Here is a 21,683-nt window from a genome sequence, read left to right as displayed (position 1 = left end):
GGTTTATCTTGTGATGACTCCACACACACACAGACGTAAAATTAACAAACATATCCACCCATGTGATCCTCCACCCTCTTCCCTCTCCTCCTTCCGCCTTCTCCTCCTCCTCCTGTCTGCCCCCCTCCCCTCGTTTGGTGTGAAATTAAACATTAAAGCCCAGCAGCACATGAGTCAAGGTGCTTAATGATGTCGGCTTCCTAATAAATTTCTCAGGAGAAATAGAAAAAGACAGAGAGAGACAGGTCGAGAGAGGGAGAAAGAGAGATGAAGCAAATTCAGAGTGTATGATGATATACAGGAGCTGGCTAAAATGATTTAAACCCTGAACAATAGGTGCCCTCGGTGGCTCAGCTCGACCTCTGGCACATGTAGGAGTGGTTATCTCAGGGCAATGGTTCACAGGACGCTTTCGTTTTGGAGTTTGGAATCTCAGACAGCACTTCTGGTCAGACTGCAAATCACACATCCGCAACCTTAACCATCTCTATCCAGAGGATGCACCACTCCATCCATTTAGTTTGTAGGACTGTAGTCAAAATCAATGCAGCAGAGGTTCAGATATTCCCACTAAAAGCCAAGCTCTGAAAAGCCTGGATTCATTCATTCATCGCTCCTGGAGTTCTTTCAAACTCCACACCCCAGTTTATGAGGAAAATATTCTGTTAACAAGATAAGGAGTCCACATCCATGCTAGTGGCTCTGCGAGCTTTGAGCAGCATGCTAACATGCTCACAGTGTCAGTGCTAACATGTTGATGTTTAGCAGCTAAAATTTTCCATGTTCATCATTTTAATTGAACTTATTAGCATGCTTGCATTTATGGATTAGCACAGCTGGGGCTGATGGGAATGTCGCTAGTTTTGCAGGTATGTGGTCATACACCAAACAACTGGACGATTTCATGACAAACCACCTGATAGTTTACAAGACATTATACTCTGAAACTCCAACTTCATGATGGCACTAATGGAAAAGGCATAGGCTCACCACAGGCATTAGGACAGATTGTTTGGGAGCCATGTCTACCAATCCATCCAGTGACCGACATGGCAAACATTTACAAAAGTTATTTTCTAAGTCTTGCCAAAGCTCCCCCAGAGCAACAGAAGACATTATAGGAGTGCTTTCACAGACTGAGTCACATTCCTCATAGTGAATTTACTTGGCATATAAAATTGGAGTACCTCTAAAAGTAGAGCTCCAATACAAAGCCTGCAAGTAAGTACTGCCTCAAAGGGTCAATTTATGGAAGTCCCTTAATCAGCAGCGACAGCTGAGAATAAAGAGGTACGAGTTTGCTGCCTTGACACAATTAAACTGGTGTTTTGTTTTTTAGAATTGATTATTCCATCACTTACTAATTCTGGTTTGTTTATGATTATATAGTGCCAGCTGAGGCTGCTTTATTAAGCTTCACTAAGCCTAATATTTGTGATTCTAGGAATTCCAGAACACTGCACCTGTTCACATGAATGAGTCTGCAACAATCACATGCACCATCTACAGAGCAGCATATTGTTTAATAAATGAGTAGAGCCTCATAGGAAATCAGATTTTGCTAAAAAAAAAAATATTTTGAGTAGAGTACAAGATCTGGAATACAAACACATTCAATCAGGCCTTTAGGTGAAGTCTGCGATTCAGGAAACAAATGGATAATTAGCAGCTCAGCGCGTATGTCTCATAAAGAAACATACGGATCATAGAAGTGAGCTGTGCAGAACATTCCCACCGTTAACAGTAATGGTGTTTCTGCAGATTGCTGAATTAATTATCAATTATTAATTATTTTGGGCATTTTTTTCTTTACTTGTTTTTACTGCCCATAGCAAAAGGGCAAGTTTGCATTGCTTTTATTTGTTGTATACAATCGTCATCCCACTAAGTATATTTTCTATTTATAAATTGGCCTCATGTTGTGCAGTGATGCAATATAGTGAAAGCAACGGACCTAATGAAACAGTAATGTTTATTAATAATATATTGTATAAGGCTACAGCCTCAGCAGCATGTTTACTTCATCCAGCTTCCAGCTTCTAATGGATGGATGGGTCACATTTTAGATTTGAGATAGGAGCTCGAAACAGGATTAGAACACTTTTAGATGACTCAGTTTTTCGTCGGTTGCACTGACCTCCATCCACATTACAGTGATGTTTGTCAGCGCTCTGCCTTCATATGTTGCCTGATTTTAATGATTTACTTTAGGCAGTTTTCTCCTGCACAACAGCTGTGGATAAATATTCCTTTTTTTGGCAATGTACCACATGTTGTTCAAATCTCACATGGATGCTGTTACAGCGGTGATTGACATTTGTTCTTTAAAAAAATAATACATGGAGCTGATTGCAATTAACATAATGGGACTCACTTGCTGCCCTTTGTAATTATGATTGAGTTATTTCAATGATGAATCTTTATTCATGTGTTTGTGTGCCAGCACTTGTGTGCTCGTGCTGACTGATCTGACAACTTGTCATACAGGAATGTTTTCCAAACTTGGCTGCTTAGTGTTTTTCATGTTTTGACTTTAGATAAGATGAGAAAATGATCCTATAGTTGACCTTATGAAACACTATTGATTAAATGCTTTTCATAACTGACAACTTGACATGTGGTCTCCCCACGTTTAGCTACCAAATACATAAACCAGAATGAAAAAATATGTTAAATTTAAGTATGAAAACAGAGAATAAACAGACAGGGAGCAACAGAAACAGAGACATCGATTAATGCCATGGCTGGTCCGTTGCAGAGCACCTTTGGAGTGAATATGACTGCAGGGCTTTAAGTGATTTATGTAGTAGTGGAACACCAAATTACATCCCATTACTTCTCATTGTGGCAATAAGCTGTTCTGTCATTCTTCTGTATTTGTTAGTGCAGCACATAAATATTACAGATGAGACACTAGGTAGCCATTTGGGATAGAGCTAATGACTTTTCATCTGCTCATGTGTGAGTAAACAGCAAACAGAGAGGGGAGGAAGGAGACCGAAGGTGGACATGGAAGAGATTCATGGGTTCTGAAATTAAATATTCTTACTTATATTAAAAGTCTTCAAATGAAAAATCAAGATAATGAGACAGTGGGATGTGACAAGCTGTGTGATTCCAGAGTGGAGGCTGCTGAGCCTCTTCCAAACTAATCTGGTTTCAAAAGGCCTTATTTATACGGCATTGACACTAATGAAGGACGTTTTGACAGCATTACAGCTCATTCATGTGCACTCAAACTGAGGGTTTATCCTATATGAGACAGCTTTACTGTAAATACGTCATGAACATGGGACAGAGCACTCTGAGAACTTCACTCATGCTTAAACATACTGTATATCCAGACACTTATTTAACAAGCACCCCCCTTTTATGTGCAAACATGTTAATGTGCTCAAAGCTGTTTGATTACACACATAATACTGCACTCATCTAAAAGGAAATTTTACTATCCAACAATCAAAATTAGACTACAGATTAGAAGTGAAACTGAGCCAAATTTGCAAAAGCACAAACATTTTTCTTTTTTTTTTACTTTTCAATTTATTTCAGTCATTCCACATTCTTGCACTGCACTTCCATTAATTTGGGAGATTCACAGGAGACAAATTAAAAACAAAAGAATGAATGGTCCAAATGAAAGCAGCAGAGGCCGAGGTATCAAGGCTTTTACTCTCTAGTAGGGGTCAATCTCCAGCACAGTAGAAAACACTGATCCATATTCAAGTAATTGGCTTATTTCAGTCACCACAGGCTACTGTCACTGTCATTTGGGCAAATTACTGGAAGACATTAAAATCAATGAGAATGTTTTTCTAGCTTCCTGCTGTCACAAGGTCTTGCTATATGACCCTGTCAGTGTCCTGCACAGGTCCTCGGCACGCTGTTTAAAAATGATGCAATGTCATGGACAGCAGGAGGGGCGATGAGACCTTCTCTACCCCCCAAAGAAAGACTACGTAGAACCCTTCAAGAACGTGTTAACTGGACACTCCAGCAAAGAAAGCGTGCATTCACATCTCATTAGGTCTTTTGTATTTCTATAACCACCCCACTGCTCCTACCACAACACTCCCTGTCTCATTACCAAGCCAAGGTGACACCTTGGCTTCTGTGTTGAGCGTCCAACATACACACCATCTGGCCCAGCATCACCTTGTCCGTTTACTGTTTGCATGCGCGCAAATACACACTACAGTGTGAATGTGCACAGGAACAACAGAGAAGGAAAGAAAGAAAAGCTGACACCTCTACATATGTATGAAGACACACACACACACACACACACACACACACACACACACACACACATCTGTCAGTCCAGTAGCTGTCTGTGTCTAAATAGAATGAGTTAGCACTGGACAAACAGGGATGTGGTGAAGACAGAAATATACAGACACTGCTATGGATGGATATTTGCTGGCTAGTTTTGCAACATTTCTTCTTTTTTTTTGCATTTTGCATTTTGTATTTTGCTGTCACCACACAGCAAAGCACTGAGTTCAGATGGCTTCACTGTGCCAACAGGCCCTGTAAAGAACTGGGTAGCAGTGGTAGTCTGTATGTATCTATGGGTACATTGGACCTGGGCATGAGGCCAGCTTTACGGCGTGCAGCCTGCTCTATTCCTCCATACCCAATTTAACATCACAGCATAATTAAAGGAACTTGGCAGCCCCCAATGGCAGATTTCATAGTCCCCTGCACTAGACTAGAGCTTGTTGGAGGGGGCTGCAGGATCCCATGTAGCACGGAATATCCCACCAACATGGTGGGAGCATGGAGGCTAAACAAATGAACAAAATAATAATAATAGGAGAAAGTCGGCATCTTGACCAGGCTTCTCCAGATGTCAGTATGAGTTTACCTGCTATTCTACTGCAATCACCACAGTCATGTGTCCTGAGCAAAAACAGACCAAACACGTACAGAAGAGAATCCAGCGTGAAGCATAACCAGTGGATTTCTTCCAGTGGGCTGCACCACTGCACATCCGGGTCCATGTTTACTGCAGCGTGCTCAAGCCTTTAAGACTTTCTCGGAGTTAATCTTGAGGAACAAAGCAGACTCTCTGACCAACCAGCTCTTTGGTCTAGTTTCCACGTCGTGGTGAGAACATCGGTCACTGTCTCAGCTGCGCGCATTCAGTATCAAGTGCTCTTCAGCGCCTCTGAGATGATGCAAATTTACTAATATATGAACTCAACAAAGCCAGATGCTAAATCATTAGCATGCACAGTAGCCAGCTAAATAATTAACAGCTACAGAGGAGGATGTTCAGCAAAACGTTCTCTTGCCTCCCAAAATAGCGCGATCAAAAGAGTGAATCCGTTTAAGTGTGAAACTCATAATTCTGCCTTTGTGTGGCTTTACTGTCACTTGAGAGGGACTCCTTTATTATTTATTTTGTTGAGTTACTTGGTGCTAAGTTGTCACTGCTGTTAAATAACATCTTTCCAGTAGTGTGGCTTTTCTCACTGAGTTTCTGTTGTTTCAGAATCTCTTAGTGCTGCTTTATATTTCCTTTTTTTTTTCTTTGACTCATTCTTCTGTGTGGTGGTCATGGGGAACGGAAACAACACCTATTCTCATGTAGTTGATTTATCCCTTATCAATACTTTAAGGAATTCTTCAGAAACATCATCACATTATTAATATTGATTATTGATTGATATTGTTATAGTAATAAAAACAGTATCAAGAGAGATTTAGTTTTGTTTATTATGTGTTTATCCCTCTTTCTTATATTTAGATAACTGTTTGTGTGTCCAGAATATTTAGTGGCTTTTAAAGACTTAGGGGAAACGTCAGGGGGACGTGATCGGCGACAACACCTCCTGACAGCTGACTCAGGAAATAAAAGTGCCATTGACAAAAAATGTCAACGTGATAAGAAACTAAAACAGGACATTTTCTAATTCAAATTCCTACAATAATATAATATTATATATCCTATAATATAATATGTCCTATAATAATAAAACTATGTTACTATGGAAATGAGAATGATGAAATAACATTTAAATAATGACCGTAAGGATATGTTATTAACCTTTTGATGTATTTTTTAGGTTTCATGTCTTATGAACTTTTCATGATGAAATAACATTCTCTTACAAATTAAATGTTGAATTTATAAGCAATAAAATGTGTAGTTCTTAAATACACAGGACTTCTGTTGCTACAGCCTCACTCACTCACTAAAAAGCTTATGGCCATGCCACAGTATTTCACGAGCTATGAAACAGGCTAGTGTTAGCTAATTTTAGCCATAAATCCATGGTCAAAAGAATCATGGATGTGATTTAACATATCACACTCGAACATTAACCCATCTCCAAGGCAAACACTCCTCACGCTGAGGCTGGTCTCCCTGCTTGTGGTCCCATTCCCCTCACTGTCAGTCAGCTCATCTTTTGCTGATGTTTTTAAACGACTGACTCAAGGGAATCTTGGAAATGGAAGGAAGATGAAACGGGCCAATAACATGTAATAGCCACTCTTGTTTTGGAGATCCACAGGTAAAAAAGTGTTGGATTAATAGCCTACATCTGGGTGGTGTGGTTCGAGCAGCAAAATGAACGTTTATTCCTGCCATATTCATCTGTATGCATTAGCAACAGTTTATTCACTCATCTCTTATTTACCCCTTTGTCTTCCATCTTTATCTCTTGTTTAATTCAAGGGGCACCGTTTTACCATTACAATGCACTGCTGACTCAGACTGCACCAAACAGATACCATTCACCATATGATTAAAATGATCAAGACAAGAATGTGGTACTGGAGAAACAATGTTATAATTCAGTTGATAACTCCCATTCCCTCTGTCCTGCTGTTTGTGTGCAGAGGCTTACATTATTGCCTGTAGTTAGTTTACAGCTGCCTCTCCATCATCATTGAAGCAAATAGCTTCATGCATTGCATAGCTGTACGGACATTTTGAAAAGGGTCCCCATAAATAATGACTAGAGGTGAAATGGAAACTATGGGAAAAGCTGTTACTTTCCACCACGCCGTGTCTATCTGCGTTGTTCACAATGTGTTGCATCTGAAATATGCATGAGGCAAAATGTGTCCCCGCCACGGCTGCAGCGACGGAGCGCTAAAGAAAAAAGGGAGCGGGGAATAAAAGATTGTTTTTTTGTGTGTGGGATGAATCTTAGAAATGGGGCAACGTTATGACATTTGTATCCCTGCCTCTTTGTGCAGTGGCTGTTGCTGTAATTTGTGGAACTACAATGGCTGGTGTTGGCGGTGTGCCGAAGGTTCAAATGTCCTTCATTTAATATTCAGGAAAGAGAAAAATAAGCTGCTTATTTATTTATTGTAATGCAAGTGTCATGAATATGTATGAGCAGCTATCAATGCTGTCACCTTGAGCAGAGTTGCACACATGTATGTGTGTGTGTGTGTGTGTGTGTGTGTGTGTGTGTGCAGGTTTGAGTTTAGGATGCTGACGTGTGTAACTATTTGGAAAAAACAAAAGATTGGAAAACAGTTTATAGAAGCAGCCAAGGTCATACTCTCCTCTAGTTGTGACATTTCCCTTACCAAGCAACAAACAGGCGATTCAAAAACCCCCGGACCCATTCAACACTTAATGAATGTTTTTGACCAGAGTGACTTGTTCAGTTCAAACTACACTCCTCGACTCGTGGTCGATGTGTGTCATTTCCGGCTGGGAGCTTTTGACTTTGTGTACAAAACTGAACAAAAAGGTGATGGCCCATTTCACTCATCTGTAGCGTTTCACTTTAGACTTTTTGACACAGACCCTGGATTATCTTAAATGATGGCATTTTTTGCATCCAATGTCAACATTTTGTGAAATTCTCAGTTTCTACAGTGTCTAAGCATGGCAGCTACATTATAGGTAAGCTTGGGGGAAGGTTGAAGTTATGACAGGTATGATTTGGTTAAGGTATGGGTTGAACATGGAACACATTTAATTGAGGTTATGGCATAGTTAGGGTCAATGGTTGTATCCTGTTTGGTGTCCTGGAGACTCTGTGTCCTCTTAAACAGCTCAAATCAAACAACAGCCTGGTTGTCAGTTGTGTGTCAGTGAAGGACTTTTTGCCCCAGTATTATTGTGCACAGCACATATTAAAGCAGGAAGCAGGACACATTTCCTTATTTCGTATAAACACAATGCTTTATGAGCTTTAGACTTTTTAGTGATCTGTAAATGGACTTAATAAAATGCTAACTGCAGGTCTGTGACTTGGGTCTTGTGCATGAAAGTCTGACTCACTCCACACCCTCACTTTCTGCCTAGCTAGAACAAGGGCACTCTACTTCAAGAGTCCAACTTAATGTTGTAATTGGATGTAAACCTGGAGGTGTGGAATCATCCAATATGGGTGGAATTTCTTTTCTAATTTCTGGACCATAATTCTCTCTCAGACAGACACTCTGACAGCCTGGTGAAAAGATACGTACATATTTCAAATTTGCACTTAAATAGGTATTCTGGATATTGCTATTACTGTAAATAACACTACAATATTGGCCGTACTGGGGTGCTGCCTAAAAGCAAATTTAGTGATGATTACAAATGCTACCATAAAATCAAGCAAGTCTTTTTTTTTTTTTTTTTTATAACACTTGATCAAAACTGAATCATCCCCATGGCAACTGAGAAAAATCTGCATCCTGAGTAAGGTGCAGCTTCGTGGGAAAAAAAAAAAAAAAACTAGTAAGAACACCTTGAGTTCAACTACTATTCCCCAGACTCAAGAATCAACTTTCAGGCTAAACTCTGGTTTCTCCCCCCTCACAAAGTAGAAAGGTTTTAGGGTGATTTAAAGTGATTTTCACCAAAAATATACATCCTTAAACGTTCACGTCGTCCTGTTCCTTTTAAGGGAACACTGTCCAACGAAGTTTGCAGTCAGCAGAGCAGCTCAGAGTACGCTTCCACTACCAGACAGTCAAGAACAAAATGAATAAAACCCAAAGTTGGTTCAAATAAGCAACACCGAAGCTCCAGTATGTGACATCAAATATTCACCCGGAATCACTTTATCAGATTGTTGGATATAATCAGGATTTTCATCATAGTTCATAAATTAGCTGTATGATCTCCCTGTCCCTCTCATTCATCATTCAATATGTTCATCTCTTTGTTCATCTCATCTCAGTGTTATCTGGATTTGTCACAGTATAGGACAGATTCACCGTTATCACCTCTCTGAGGGCAAAAACTGCAGACTACAAGTTAAATCCAATGTGAGGATTTGGCCCGCGTTAGATGTATTCTCTAAGTTTGGTTCAGACTCAACACCAGGTCCGATGGGGTTGGGCTGAAAATGACAAGCCCACCACCTGCCCAGCAGCAGGCACAGACAGTCAGCCAGGCTCTGACACGAAGCCCTGTCAGACAGGACAGAACTTAAAATTCTCCTGACGCATACACAAACCCATGGATCCATCTAGACACACACACACACACACACCAACATAAGACAAAACACCAGCGTGGAGAACTTGTGAGTGGAGGTGACAGAGCCCCCCAGGGGAGACCCAAACACAAGAAGGGCCATGCCTATTCCTGCTTTCTATTTCCTCCACTCTGTTTGTGAGTCTTTGTGTGTATGCATGTGCATCACCTCCCACAGGATCCTCCTTCAACGACTACAAAACTGGGACAAGGCCCGAGGAATAAGAGAGAAAAAGACAAGAAAAAAGGACAGAGGCAAAGTGAGATGTGGGAGGGTGAATAGGTCAGGACGGATAGAGACGCAGAGACAGACGCGAGGGAAAAGGCCAACCTGTGCAGAGGGACATCAAGACGGACAGAGAGAAAGAGACAAAGGGAGAAGAAAGGCATGAGGGAGAGGGGGAGCCGTGACAGAAAACAGTGAAAAAGTCGCTGCCTGTGAAGCTGCCTGCATCTTCACGACATTCACATCTACAATGGAGCTTCTATTCCAAACCCCTCTGGAGTGGAGACAGCGCAGAGAAATTTCAGAATAATGCAACATGTTGAAATATATCCGGAACTATTTGAGATATTAAACAGCTTGTACACGCGCTGGGAAATGGCCTAGTTTGCAGTTAAATGTCCTAGTTTGGGTTTTAAAAGCCAGATCCTTAATTCAACATAAAGTAAACATAAAGGGACTTCCAACCCACCACAGAGACACCATAAAGAGAGGTTTCTTTCCTTTTTTTTTCACCAGGTCTGACAGCGTTGAAGGGTGAGCAGTGGATTCAGGAAGCACGCAAGCAGTTTGCTGAAAGAGGCAGCAGCTAGCATAGGCAATGCAGGCAAATATTGCACAGGAAAAAGGCAGGGTGTCATTACTCTAGATTCAGAGTCCAGGATGCTCTGTCGAACTGGATCAGATTTGGTTTTACTGCCGCAGATCTTGGGGCTGTGTGTCTGATACAAGTGTCAGAATAGATCCACGTGTATTCTGTATCAGCTCAGCACATGATACATCATAATCAAAGCAAATGATTTTTCTAAATATTATTCTGAAGTTGATGCCAGCAACACATATCGAATAAGTGCACAAACAGAAAAATTTCCAAATGTCTCATTCATGTTCTGGTAGCCTGTAGAGTTGATAGTGGCTTAGATGAATTAAAAACTGTTCAGAGTGTGTAAACTTCCTGATTTTCAACCCACATCACAGATACCTACATTAGCAACATTCTAATGATGTTAGCCTGCCGAAGTGTCTGGAGTGAAACTGATCACTTCACTCGAAGAAAACCTCCACTTTTTGAGACCTTGCTTGGGTCAGATCCAGTGTTGCTAGTCCTAATGGACATAACATGTTCATCGACCCATGTGACTGAAGGCTGGTTTTCAGAGGAGCAGTCCGTTTTTAGCGGGACTGATTTTTTTTTTAACCAGCTGCTAAAATGCCAAGTATTGTAAGGTGCATTCAAGACTCTGAAGCAACAACAAGATAAAACCAGCCTAAGCAAAGAACAGCCTCACGACAAGCTGCTTAACTAAGTGGAAACCAATGAACTGTTCAAGAAAAAACAACATGCTTGCTCCTGATATTGCCAGTTTGTGATGCTTAATATATTTGCTGGTATTATTCGACAGTGTCACGATTTAAATGAACTTTCCTTCACCCTCTCGCATGTACTTCTGCATCAGCTTGCGTTTCTCTGTTACTTATAATGCCTTTTGACAACCTGCAGAGTTGAGGCATGAACATGCCTGCAGTCAGCTGTGGGTTTACGTGGAGACAGCAACAGCAAAAGCCCAGAATGAGCAAGGCAGAGAGAAAAATGGTCCAATAATGCAAAAAGCACCACAGAAAGGCTGCTTAGAATTGTGACCAGGTATTTTACACGACTGTCTCTAAAGCATGCCATTTGAAGAGTGCTAGTTTCTTTTCTCAATTACGTGTTGAGGGAAATGTAATTGCTTGTGTTGTCACTCTGCTAGATGGACAGCAACAACAATTTTCCAAAAAGTTTACAGTGCATGTTTGATCACAATCTAAGGGTGAAACTAACTACTTATTGATTAATCTGCAGATCACTTTGGTATTTTGATATCTGATCAAGTGTTTGGTCTACAAAATGTCAGAAAATAGTGAAAAATGCCCATCAGCTTTTCCCAGAGTCCTCGCTGACGTCATCAAATATCTTTTCTTCATTTTCAGGATGTTCAATTTGCAGTGATAAACAGACAACCAGCAAATCCTCACAACCAAACAAGTTTTAGCATTTGTGCCTAAAAAATGGCACAAAAGATTTATCGAGCGTCAGAATAGTTGCAGATTAGTGTTATATCAAATGATTAATCAACTAATCACTGCAGCTCTATTGTTAGCATACAGCTAAGGCTGGGCATGGTTTGAAAAATCCAGTACCAGTGCCAATATGATACCTGGGTTCAGGTGCCAGTGTAACCTGTTCAATGTTGTCTTAGAACAAGAACTGTCTCATTGACATTTCAGTGATCACAAAATCACAAATCATGTGCTTATTTAACTGTGTCACATTGTTTAAGGCGGTCTAACAAATAAAGTCATCTTCCTATATCATCATCTTTATCAATGCTAGGCTTGAAAAGCTACAGTTAATAATTAGGCCATGGGCCTCTGAAACTGATACAGCTATTCAAATCTCATTCAAAGTTAATATGACATTCAACGAGCTGAAGCTTTTTTTTCTGTACACAACTACAAATTACAGCATTTTGTAGTTCCAGTATCGTCCTTCCATAAAATATGGAGATCCACCAGAGCCATGACAGATTTGCAGCAGATTTGATTTTCACAAATATGCTTGTCTGTATGATCTTAGAACATCAATGGCTCTTTTCTCTTTTCAAGCATGTTTCTGTGTCACTCAGACTTTGTTATGTTTGACTTTTTTTGTTCACTTAGCTGTCATCGGTGAGAAGTGAGCCTCGGCTGCGCTTACTTCAATTTTAAAAATGAATTGGGAATGCATGCTGCAGGGAGAGAAGACCAACCGCAGCGCTGCCACCTCTGATCTCATTACAGAGACCGCTATCCCAGCATGTGATAACTTAATGACTGTACTCCATCCCAGACACATCAAAAACACTACTTTTAACCACAGAAGACTTCTCTGAACCAGCGTGGCACAGGACGGTGCAATAGTCCTTACGAGGACAAAGAGATGAGTCCCACAGCAATTAGACTCTGCCTCACTCACTTTCACGGCTGCTCTATTGTTTGGTCTCACTTCGTCTTTGTCCTTCTTACTCTAATATTACTCCATGTGAGCCTTTTCTCACTGCTCTTCATCACTGCCCACATCTGGATCTCTTCCTGTTGCCTCCTCCATCCTTCTTTTTCTTCAATTTGTGAACTCGACCATGGTTAGTGTGCACAGGGACACAAACAAAAGTTCTCCAGAAACTTATGTTGGTATAATTGGTATTTGTTAGTATGAACATTGATCAAATTCCCAATACATTAAGACAAAAAAATAGTATGTACCATAATGCAAGTGGTCCGCCACCAGCTCTCTGTGGCTCTGTCTAAATAATTGCTCAACCTTTTCAGTAATTGATCAATGGATCTTGAAATCTTAGGGAGCAATGTTAGCACAACTTCAGAATTTCTGCCGTTCCACAAGTTCACTCATGATGATTCTGCATCTTAACTGTTCTCTTCATCGCAAAAGAGCTGTATTGTTGTGTGCCACTTTTAAAAAGATAGAACACAGTTGATTTGACCGATCATGACTGATTTGAGTCTCCACAAGGGCTGATTATCTATTTATCCAACGCTGCTACCGAATGTGTCAGAGTGAATGTGCACATTGAGCCTTGAAGTGACCCGGTCGCTCACCATGATCTGTCCACTCACCGTGCACCACTGACTACACTGTGCTACAGCGATAATGACCGAACTGCTGTGAGCAGCAACAGAAATGGGCTCTGCATCTGTAAGGGAAACCTCCAGAATGATGTATGCTGTTACTGCTGTAGTGTGCACCCGCTGAACATTACACCAACCAATACACACACGCTGTCTACCTCAATAGAGGCACTTACGGACCGCTTTCGTCTCCAAAAGAGTCCTTGTGCAGTGATTCAATTACGCCATATTGTTTCTGTACATCTTCACCGGCAATGTTCACATATATCTTGATGAAACCGCCGTGCCACGGTATATTGCATGAAAAAAACTCTAGCTTTAATGTGATGTTTGTGGCAAGTATAAGTTGCACTTCACACCCTGCACACACACCTCATGCCTCAGAAGAACGTCAGTATCAGATGACTCGGCTGATTTTCAAGTTTAAGGCCAACATTTTTAAAATCCCTGTTACCGACAATATTTGTGCATACCAACTCCACTGTGGGAAGATGGTAAATATGACAAACCATAGTTAAGATGGAGTTCAGCAAGACATGTTTTGTTAAATAAAAAACTTAGTTATGGTTACTTGGCTATGGTTAGGGAGTGATCCTTGCCACAGTCAAAAAAAGGCAAATGTAATTGCAGGTCTGTAAGAGGACACAAACTCTTGTCTCCTGGATGAAAGCCTGTCATCTGAGACACACGTCCACTACCCCAACCTCTTGATTTCTGCCTTGCTATATTTAAGGTACAGTACTTCCTGTATTAGCACTGCAAGTTGGCAGTGGAACTAAATAGTGAGATGTGAAATCCAATATGGGTGTAATTATTGGGTATAATGGGCTGGCACAGATTACACCTAGATCACTGTGTCAAAGTCCAAAAATTACTTCATTTAAATATATGTATGTGTGTGTATGTGTGTGTGTGTGCGTATTGCACTGCTATCACATTTTTACAAAGATGCCAGGAGATGTGGAAGGACTCATCTGGCCAGCTCCTTATAAACACCTTACCTCGTCCTTATAGATGAGGTAAGGTGTTTATAATGTTTATAATGACCTCAGCTGCATCATACAGGCATTCAAAACATCTGTCAAGAGATGTGTGATCACTTCTGTCTCTGCACTGCAGCCATCTGAGACCCTGACAAGATTCAGTTAAACAGCCTGAGAGACCTGCCAGGGTCAGGAATTATAAGGCCAGAAGAATAGCACTTATTTTTAGTCTGCGAATAAAAGTAAACGTCAAGTAAAAGTTTTTTTTCTTTTTTTACATTCATTTTTCACTCAGGTCCAAAATTCGATTTGATTAATGTGAACCCCTGTGACTGTGAAGGTCATAACCTTCATCATATTATATAAATTTCATACTCCAAACCACTCAGTGTCCTCCAAGCATTTGCACTTAATGTGCTTCTCTTACTCCGGTCCTTTAATTTGTAATCTGTCTGTGAGACCTCCAACAGAGGTAAAAGAACAATTTCCAGTAAACTTCCGACGCTAAATCCCATCATTTAAATGACTAGTACATTTCACACTTAAATTTCAGGAACATACAGAAATTATTGTTCACTTTACATAGCATACAAACACATTCAAAGTGCCTGTCATGCACTAATCCTGAATTGATTTATGTACACTTGAATCACATATGGACTGCTGTAGAAGAGCAGACCAACCAAGTAGAGCTTTGCCAAATGAAGTGCACCCCATGAGAGTGCTGTATATAAAGTTAAGTGGTTCCCTGACATTTCACGAAAGAAAGTCATTTTTGCTCCATGCACAGCCAGCAGCTTGTAAACCCAAGCCAAAGAAACAAACCCAGGCAAGGCAGCAAGGCCACAGATCCACACTCTTTTCTTTCTGTCCCCTTAACTTGTGCAGGATACATTGTTTCTAAGCCTAATCTCTCTATTCCATAGCATGGAAAAAAAAAAATCAAAAACTGAAGGTCCTCCACGTTGTGTGACTAATGCTTTTTAAGTGCATTTTCCCTCTATGTGTGTGCAACACGTGTGAGGAGAGGAGAAAAGAAAGAAGAAGAGGAGCAGCGAGGTGACTCTTTACATGTTTCTGTGTAGTACAAAGAGAACGAAGGCACTCTAAGTGATAACGCAGGCTGCTGCCACAACAGTGACATTAGCACCCAGAGCTTATCAAGGACACTGTCAGCATCAGTCTCTCTCTCTCTCTTTCACACTTACACACACACCCTTGCACACAGACAGCGAATATATACACACAAGAACGTGCACACGTCCAGGGAGGGATTGGCTGAGAGACAGGGAGAGAAAGACAGAGAGGAGGAGGAGGAGGGCATTATCTTGATGAAACAGTGCTTGATACAGTAGCCTGAGCCAACCTGAACACAGCTCTGCTTTCTTTTAATGGAGATTACACAGTCAAGGTCCAGCCTGAGCTCATCTTGTTTAACACTGCATACAACTGCATCGCCGTGGGTGCGTGTGTATGTGTGTTCGCCACTGTGCGCCTGATCTAATATGCTGCTATCTCCGCACACATCGACCATGATTGCTACACACCTTTTGAACCCTGATCTGGCAGCCAATCAAATCTCCCAACCTCGCTCACCAATGAGAGCGCACATCAATGAACCAGTGTGTGTGGTGCAACACGACCTCACCATTATCCCGCTGTCACAAGGTCTACAAATTACGTGGCTAATTCAGGGTTTTAGTTGCAAATATGTGATTGCTGCTATCTGCAGGATAGGACAGGACAGGAAGTGGTCCTTACCAAGTGTGACAAATCTGAAAAGGTCTTTCCTGCTCTGTTCACTTTAACTTTCTCAATTGCATTAGCTATGTTCAGCCAGAGGAAGACCAGTTCTGACAGCTTGGTTTTTTCCTACTTTGGTTTTTAAAATTGGCCTTAAATTCACTTGTAGGTAGTGTTTAAAAAGGTCCCGTCTCTTAAATTTAGCATTCTAAAAACCTGCAGATTCCCTGAGTCGAGACCTGAATAATTTGTAGACCTTGATCCCACAATAGCTCTCTGCTTTACCACACAGTTCTTCTGTTTTTCTTCGTATTTTCAGGGTGTTTCTTCTTTCTGTGGCATTGTATAGGTTGCGTTCAGATCATACATACCTCCTTGTCTACATATTTTCTTGCCCGGTTTCCTGGCACATTCCTTGGATATTCTTTTGACTGTAAAATGAATAAAAGACTAAAGAATAACATGGAGCCCCTGGACGCGCAACGCACACAGGAGCTGGCATGCACACACTCCCACACACACGCGCACACACACAAAGCTGATTGACTGAAAAAGAGGGAAGAGGAGGGAAAGGAAGACAGAAAGACGGAGGGAAAGAATGAATCACACCAGCTCAATCAGCGCAGCATTCAGTCTACCAGTCGGCCAGCCAGTCGTTCAGCCAGTCTGCCAAATCAATCGGTGATGATCTTGACGACTGTCTTGTTTAATGAACTGTAGCCATTGTAGCGGAGCACAATAAGCTATGATGAGCTGTAGACATGAAGGAGAGGATGGAGTCTTCTGAGGGGGAGAAGTAAGGTACGAAGGAGAAAAAGGAGCAGGGGATAGGAGGAGAGGAGTTAGAGGGTTAACATGGAGGAGGAGGAGGAGGAGGAAAGGTTAAAGAAGGAGATTGAGGCAGCAATGGAGTGGATGAAAAGAGGTTCAATTGGCCTCAATGGATGCCCCACACACACTGGCACACACATGCTTATTGTTCTCTCTTTCACGAAACCACTCTCACACACTCATGTACGATAAGCAGTGTCATGCACATTAAACATGCACAAGGTCATGCTTTCCCGCTACTGACAGACTGACAGGGACGGAGACAGAAATTCACTCTCACATAGATAACACACACCCCGACAACACACTCCTTTCTCTACCAGAAGGTTGTGGGTTCAGTACCCGCCCCGCCCCCCCGCTGTCCCCACAGTCATCCTGCCCTGAGCCCGCAGGCCAACTCACCATCCTCAGTGGGGACGTAGATGTTGAGATAGAGGCAGTCCTCGCTCTGGTCCTGGACGTATGAGGACACCACATCAATGCTGTTGGTGAACCACACTGGCAGCATCACATCTGGCAGGCGACCCTCCACGATGCTCTGAGGGCAAACCGGGGCAAAGTGCGTGGCGTTGCGGATCTCCGGCCATGATGCTGGTGGCTCAGGTGGCTGAAAGCGGCGCTCGCCAGTGGGTGGAGCAGCATACGGGACGCCCAGAAACTGCACGACAGGACCCAGGATCTCATTGTTGAGCTCCTTCTTAACGCCTCGCAGCTTGCCATTAGTGGTGGTGACCACCGGGTCATTCTCATCGAGTTTCTGAGCCGACACGGCAGCCAGAGACGCCTGCAGCAGCAGCAGCCCCAGCAATATTAGAGAGGACACCCACCAGCCGGCGCTTAAGGAACCTTCAAGCCCTACGCTTCCCATTATCCCGCTCCTGCTCTTGGCAGTCTGAAGTAGCCGACACCCAGTCCTCGAATGGGGCCTCCACTGGGACATGGCTGCTACTCCTTGTTTTCAACTTCTTTCTGTCTTCTCTTGTCCTTTCAAAGTAAGAAAATCCTTATTTTCTATCTCTCACTTACGCCATGCAGATGCAAACCCAACCACACAATCACACTAAAATCACATTCACTCACAGGCATAAGCAAGTGGTTAACTCCGCAGCAGGTGAGGGTTGTGGTTGCTAATCCGGCGGAAATGTAGCAGCCATCAATTTCCTCCAGCTTGGTGATGCAAAATCTGAGAAATATTCCTCACAATATGGAAAATATTCCTTAAAAAGGTCCTCTTAACAACCACTGCAGTGAAGAAGAAAACAGTAAAGATACCATATTCAAGCTTCACAAAAGGCCGACATGGCAGTCAGTGATGAGGGTTTCCATCGTTTTGAGGTGAGCAGACTGCCATGTGCAGCAGTGCGAGCCGAAGTAGCAGTACAGTGGTTGTAGGGGTTATACCTGGGAGTAGTTTGGTCCAGTCCAAAGTCTGTGTCCTGCAACACAGAAACAAAGCAACAATAAGCATTCACATTATGGCAAAACATCCTCAATTCAGTATCCCTTGTTTTCACTTCGTTTCTTGGCTCCTGCAGAACATGAAAAGATGAAGGGAAGCAGAAGGGCCGTTTCATTTGTGTTATACCCATATGCACAGGCATCAATCAGTTAAAGAGGAACATAACATCTATTTATGGCGCATGAGAGTAGGTACTATTACTCAACAGCTAACAAGCAAACTGTCCATCAGGATGCATACTGACAGATGTTTTGTGGTTATGGAGGAGTGTGACAGGTTTGTCCTACAGTTTAATTTTATGCCCGGCTCTAAATGCGGAGTGCCCTCCACAGCCACTCCGTGCTACTGAGCTGGGATCGTTCTGGGACAGAGTCGTAGACTTGGATGCGTACCGTCAGCAGCAATAAGACTTACAGTAGAAGGGCCAGGTGTTCAGAATAAAAGTGGATATTGTGGCAGGTTTTCAAACGACAACGCTCAGCGCTGCTGTAGGAAGCAGAGAGCTCTTTATGTAGCAAAGCAGAAGGTCAAGGTGTGGAGGTAAAGGTGGTGGAGGGATGTGTCAGATCTGCAAATAATGTTCCCCAGTCACCAGACCCTTACCATCCACAGGTGTCATGGAAATATTGTAGAAAGGAATATGTTTGAAAAGAGGGATAAAGATCATTGACATAATCTATGGGACCACAGTCGTCCAGTCTCAGGGTTCATGTCTGGCAGTGGGATTCCAGTATTTAGGAATATCGTGACTGCCTGGATTTTTTTCCCTTCTGCTACGACTATGTTTTGAATGATATTGTAAGGGTAAAGTAGCAGTAATGATGAGTAGTTTGGTACATACTCTGTGCAGTTTTTGTGCCTTAGTTAAGTTTTCTGGTTAGTTGCTTGTCAGAAAAATGTTTACGCTCCTGAAAGTGTTCGAGACAACACACATCTGTGGATTATCCTGCATGTCAGATCTCCCACACGTTACTTTCAATGCAGGTCCACACACTGGCTGCATCTGAACACACACATCAAAGTGTCAAGATACGCCACTGTCGTATTTCCCAGTGTTGACGTGCATCATCTCTCCAAAAAAAAAGGGAGCTTTTTATCACAATCATTCATTCGAGCCACTGTATCTTGAGTACTACGTGTCAGGTGAGATTTAAGGTATCAAATGATGCAACATGACGCAGCACGTGTTACACTTCTCCATTCAGGACTCCATACTAAGGAAAACTATTAATCTTGTTTAATAAGTAACCATTTGTGCAAGGCAGCCAGCTGCCATGCCATCAAAAAGTTAAAAATATCAATTAAGGGAAGAAAGCATGACATTGGTTTGATAAAAAAAAAAGAAGTATGCACAGAGAACAAAATGCACACCAGTTCTCTTAAAAAAAAACCTAAAGAAAAAATACAGCTAAGCAAAAGCACTGAGGTAAATCCACATTTATTTAAAGAACCAGACAGGAGATATTTTCAGTTGAAAATGTGTGTGTGTGTGTGTGTGTTGTTGTTGCTTATGAAAGTGTGTGTACATCGGTGTGTGTGCATGTGTGATGTAGAACATGAAGGCTTGTCATCCCCAGTGTGTGTTTTTGTATTTTTTTTCACACTGCTTAGGAGTCAATGTTCCACCTGGATGAGCTCACCTTCAGATTTCATACACTGAGGAAATCCTATTTAGCTGCGCGCACACACACACACACACACCTCAACGAGCTGAGACACCTTAAGGGAAATATTACGTGATTACACACATGTACACGGAGATACACTGGGGCTAGACATAGCTCACTTTTAAAAGTGAAGCACACCCCCTGTTCTCCTCACAGCAGCACACACACACACACACACACACACACACACACACACACACACACACACTTCCCAGCCAGACAGAAAGGTGGGAAATGAGTGGCAGGCAGCTCTTAAACAACAAGACATACGGACATTTACAACATCAGTACCAGGAGAAACATAATGGGAAGGAAAGGAGAACAAAGACAGCAGGAGATATGGATCAAACTGGAGTGTGTGATATACAGACAAGAAGCTTACGCTCCTACTTTCTATGTGTGTGTGAGAGAGGGATCATGGGTAATTTAGCATGCTCCACAAGCAAACTGGAGGTAATTAGAGAAACATAATAAGAACAGGGGAGAGTTAGAGCCTGAAACTAGGATATGAGTTCATGTTTCAGTCAAAACACACACGCACACGCACAAACACACACACACACACACACACACACACACACACACACACACACACACACAGTTGTGTTTCTCGTCACTTCAGAAGACATTACATTGACTTGCATTCATTTTCTGGTTAATTGACCCTAACGCTGAACACTACTTACCTAAAACCTAAACTTAAACCAAGTCTTCATCCTAAAATGTAGTGATTTATGTTAGGGGGGGGGCAAGTACACACAATGTGTTTGTGTGTTTGTGTCAGCTCTTAGTATTGTTGGAGCTTTTCAAAGTGCTTTACAGTTTGATTCAGTTACTCCCCTTTACAAGCACCTAAAAAACCACTTACTTTACTAGGTAATGACCTGGTCTCCAAGAAATCCTGTTTATGCATACAGTACATAATCATAACTCTGTGGTGACAAAGATCATTTTTTGCCTGGATTTTGTCCAGCAGCAACGTTTTTATGAGTGAATAAACTGTTAAATTTTGTACTGTATTGTCGTGACATGGAGGTGGTCAGGGTGGCCGGACCCTTCAGACTATGACTGAGGATGCAAACCTGAAGGGGATCTTTGGCGGAGAGTTGAACTGAACAACTCCGCAGGTTTCAGTTTATGGCAGATCTGCTTTAATACTGTGACCTGTAAATGAGGTAAAGGTCCTGTCAGCCCTATCAAACAGCAAAACAAAGGACAGAATGCTCTCGATACTGCATTTCTAAAAACAAATAAAATATAACCTCACTTAAAACTGAAATAATAAACAATTGTATTAATGAGGGCACTTTTTCCAGTTCCTTGAAAGCAGCTATAGCAATCCCTGTACATGTATCTGCAGACAAACAGGAGACAAACAGTTATAGACACATCAGCTCACTCCCCGCCATCTCAAAGCAGCATGATGCAGCATGGTGCTATTTCCTTGACTTTATTAAAACAAGTCTGGGTTACAGAGGAGTGGTTGGGGCTGGGCTTTTGACGCAGTAAGCCATCAAATACTACTTCACAAATTGTCAATCTATTACCTTTCGATAACAACCCACAGGGCTTGACTTTAGAACCACAGCTTTTAAGTATATGCGTCGATGATGTCCCACCCATGGGAAAAACACAATCGAAGTTGCCATGAAACCAATACAGTAAA

The 21,683-nt window shown here is 41.9% G+C and overlaps 1 protein-coding gene across 3 annotated transcripts in view; it reads right to left on the bottom strand.

Moving 5' to 3' along the window:
• The window catches only part of nlgn1 (neuroligin 1), a 267,371-nt gene extending 249,678 nt beyond the window's left edge, over window positions 1-17,693 (bottom strand). Inside the window, exons 1-2 of one of the 3 annotated variants that reach the window (XM_041934659.1) lie at window positions 17,294-17,618; window positions 16,432-16,491 (exon numbers count right to left, since the gene is read on the bottom strand). In XM_041934659.1, coding sequence (XP_041790593.1) covers window positions 16,432-16,491; window positions 17,294-17,399 — 166 coding nt within the window. In that variant the 5' untranslated portion in view covers window positions 17,400-17,618. Of the gene's footprint in view, window positions 1-16,431; window positions 16,492-17,293 lie in introns of all 3 variants that reach the window. The other 2 variants (XM_041934658.1, XM_041934660.1) reach the window with 2 other exon arrangements.
• Between the last annotated feature and the right edge of the window lie 3,990 nt (window positions 17,694-21,683).

Source organism: Chelmon rostratus, chromosome 4 (assembly GCF_017976325.1).
Source record: "Chelmon rostratus isolate fCheRos1 chromosome 4, fCheRos1.pri, whole genome shotgun sequence".
Classification (NCBI taxonomy): Eukaryota; Metazoa; Chordata; class Actinopteri; order Chaetodontiformes; family Chaetodontidae; genus Chelmon; species Chelmon rostratus.
Note: the sequence above shows the minus strand (reverse complement) of the source record. Positions and strands in the feature narration are given on the sequence as shown.